We start from the raw sequence: 3300 nt of genomic DNA, 5'->3' as shown, positions 1-3300 counted from the left end.
ATAGATCACATTTACTGCGCTGCCCTCATCAATCCTCTTTGCTACTTCTTCAAAAAACTCAATCAAGTTTGTGAGACATGATTTCCCACGCATAAAGCCATGTTGACTATCCCTAATCAGTCCTTGTCTTTCCAAATACATGTACATCCTGTCCCTCGGGATCCCTCCAAGATTAGTTTAGGATGTCTGGAAGGTTCAGACCGAAGGGTCTGTGTCCACGCTATATGATGTTCCCTCAGGGACTTGCTGAGGAAAGGGTTTTGAAGGTCAGGGGCCAAACAGGGCTGGTTCGGTTCAGGCCGACGGTGGGCAGTTCGGGCCTGCTGTTTAGGCTGTGTGACGGTCTGTGCGACAAATCAACATGGAGGCCAGGGTGTTTGATAATAAAACGGTCAACTTGATTTAATGAAGAACGGAAGATAAATTAGCGAAGACATTAAATTACAATAAATAGTTAAATATCGAATCCTCTCAAGTTCCCGGACGCAACATAATTTAAAACGCGAATGTGGCGCGGCGAGTGAAAGCGGAGCAAATATTGCCCCCAGCCATTCACGTGACAATTCTTTCGGATCGCAGCGCATCCATTTCTAACCAGATTGAATATTCTGTACTCAGTACATACACAGACTCTCTCAAAAATCAACGACTTTCTGATTTGGGGTTCTGAGACAACGCGCAGTTTGGGGGTGGGGGGGGGGGGGGAGGGCGCGTGACATCAAGGAGGCCTCACTCGGCCGTGAAGATGGTGACCCTTTTCCTGTTGCCCTTGATGTCCATCTCGATGGGCTGGCCTTCGCTCAGCGCGGTGCTGATGTACCAACCGCGGTACATGGCCGACTCCAGCTCAAAGTAGTGCCCGCCGCTGCCCACCCGCTTGAAGAACACGAAGCGCAGAAGGTCGGTGGCGCTGCTGATGTTCCTGAGGTTCTCGTCCCATTTCTGCCAGAGAGAGAGAGAGAGAGAGACAGGACGCACACGGTGAGAGAGCCATTCAGGTTTCCTCTAGCGTTCTCGGGCCGTCGTCCTGGCAACGGCGGACGGTGTCCGCTCTGCAGGACGCTAGGAGTATCAATCTCGCAGGATTCACACCGGCACCATTCGGGAAGGCCGGGAAGGGGATAGCCTGGAGCGGCAGATGGAGTCGAATGCCAGCTGTTGCATTGTGGGAAGGCAGGCCAGGGCAGGGCCTACACATAGCCGGGCCCTGACGAGGGAGTGTGGTGTGGAACAGAGGGAGAGAGAGAGACCTGGGGGCAGGAGGGGAGGGCGGTGGAGGGGTTGCAGGTACATAGTTCTTTAAACGCAGCTTTCGCAACTCGACAGGGAAACGACAAAGGCGTTTGGCACACTTGACATCGTCAGTCAGAGCATTGAGTTGGGATGTTATTTTGATTAGAGACGTACAACGTGGAAACAGACCCTCTGGCCTAACTCATTCATGCCAACCCAGATATCCCAGCCTAATCTAGTCCCATTTTGGCCCATATCCCTCCAAACCCTTCCTATTCATATACCCATCCAGATGCCCTTTAAGTGTTGCAATTGTACCAGCCTCCACCACATCCTCTGGCAGCTCATTCCACACACGTACCACCCTCTGTGTGAAAAAGTTGCCCCTTTAAGACCCTTTTATATCTTTCCCCCTCAAACCCTCCAACCCTGGCAACATCCTTTATTGAGCCCTTTCAAGTTTCACAACATCTTTCCGATAGGAAGGAGACCAGAATTGCATGCAATATTCCAACAGTGGCCTAACCAATGTCCTGTCCAGCCGCAACATGACCTCCCAACTCCTGTACTCAATACTCTGACCAACTTGGACGAGATTTTTAGTGGGCCCAGCATTGGAGTAATGCAGAGAGTTCAGGAACGGGAGCAGTCTGGAGGGTTGGAATGACTGAGAGAGGTCGGATGGGCTGGAGGGTTGGAATGACTGAGAGAGGTCGGATGGGCTGGGGGCTCGTTTTTCCCTGGAGCGTTGAAGGCCCGAGGAGGCGGCGGGGGGTGGGGGAGGGGGGGGGTGGGGCAGGGCATGACCATTATAGAATCACGAGGGACGCAGATGAGGTGGATCACCAAGACCTTGCCCCCCGGGGTTGGGGAGTCCAACGGCAGAAGTTCACGTGTGGGGAAGAGATTTAAAAGGGACTCGAGGGGCAACGTTTGCACGTAGAGTGTGCGTCTGGAACCAGGAGGTGGTGCGATTCCAATACTTCAAAGGACGGGGAGATGGACCGGAACGTTCCGTGGGCCAAGTGCCGGCCAATGGGTACGTGGCCAGGTCAGCGGCGGGAATGGGTCGGGCCGAAGGCTCCGTTGGCGTGCTGTGCGAGGCCTCTCACGGCGGGGTACCGTGCCCGCCTCTGGACTCGAAGCCCAGGTGGGGGAGGGCGGTGTACAATCTCCCAGCAACCCCCTTGCGCCCCCTCCCCTCCCCCCCCCCCAGAGCCGAGTGTCCCCTTACCTCGGTCCTCACCCTCGGCCTCTCCTGCGGACCGGTGCAGGTGATGAAGAGATTCTGGTGGCTCACGCCCAGCACGACGGGCAACACTTCTGGCTGGTCCCCCGTGGACTTGTAGTACCTGACGTCCAGCTGAACTGCGCGCAGAGAAAGGGGGGGGGGGGGAAGGTGTCAGAGGGGGGCGGGCTAACCATGAGGGCATCCGCCAGGGAGCCCACGGACCCGCCCCCCCCCCCCCCCCGCAGCGTGGAATCAGGCCTTCTTCGGCCCAATCCGTCAGGGCTGGGCCTGTTTTCTGGAACCCACCGCGGGTCCCTCTCGAAACCCCCAGGTCCCGCCATCTCTTCCCCTCCGTCCAGACCCCTTCGCAATGCTCTAACCCCCGTCCCACCCCTGGGCAGCCCCCTTTCACACTGTCCCTTTAAGAGAGCAGGAAGGCCGTTCCGCACCGAGAGCTGAGTAGCGCCCGTGTGATCTGGCTGCCCCGGAATGCACCGGAACGTTGCATGTATGTCCCGGGGAAGCGGACACCCCAGGCAGTTTCGGCAACAATTTGAATTTGACCAAAATGGGATGTCCCAGTGAACTGAAACCCAACTGAGTTTACATCTTTGGTTTCAGAGCAATGAGACCATCCGACATTGGGTGGTATATAAACCAAAAATCTTGAATGTCAGCCGGAGAGGAACTACCGTCAAGGGAGAGAGAGAGAGAGAGAGAGAGACAGGGGAGAGAGAGAGAGAGAAGATAGAGAGAGAAGATAGAGAGAGAGAGACAGGAGAGAGAGAGAGACAGAGAGAGAGAGACAGGAGAGAGAGAAGATAGAGAGAGAGAGA

The 3300-nt window shown here is 55.6% G+C and overlaps 1 protein-coding gene across 1 annotated transcript in view; it reads right to left on the bottom strand.

Annotated features, from left to right (window-relative positions):
* Positions 1-374: 374 nt before the first annotated feature.
* Positions 375-3300, bottom strand: part of il1b (interleukin 1, beta) — a 7073-nt gene continuing 4147 nt past the window's right edge. The window contains exons 4-5 of the mRNA XM_043681716.1: positions 2468-2601; positions 375-942 (exon numbers count right to left, since the gene is read on the bottom strand). Of these exons, the coding sequence (XP_043537651.1) occupies positions 730-942; positions 2468-2601 (347 nt within the window). The 3' untranslated portion in view covers positions 375-729. The remainder of the gene's footprint in view (positions 943-2467; positions 2602-3300) is intronic.

The sequence above is a fragment of the Chiloscyllium plagiosum genome, chromosome 42, assembly GCF_004010195.1.
Source record: "Chiloscyllium plagiosum isolate BGI_BamShark_2017 chromosome 42, ASM401019v2, whole genome shotgun sequence".
Taxonomy (NCBI): Eukaryota; Metazoa; Chordata; class Chondrichthyes; order Orectolobiformes; family Hemiscylliidae; genus Chiloscyllium; species Chiloscyllium plagiosum.
Note: the sequence above shows the minus strand (reverse complement) of the source record. Positions and strands in the feature narration are given on the sequence as shown.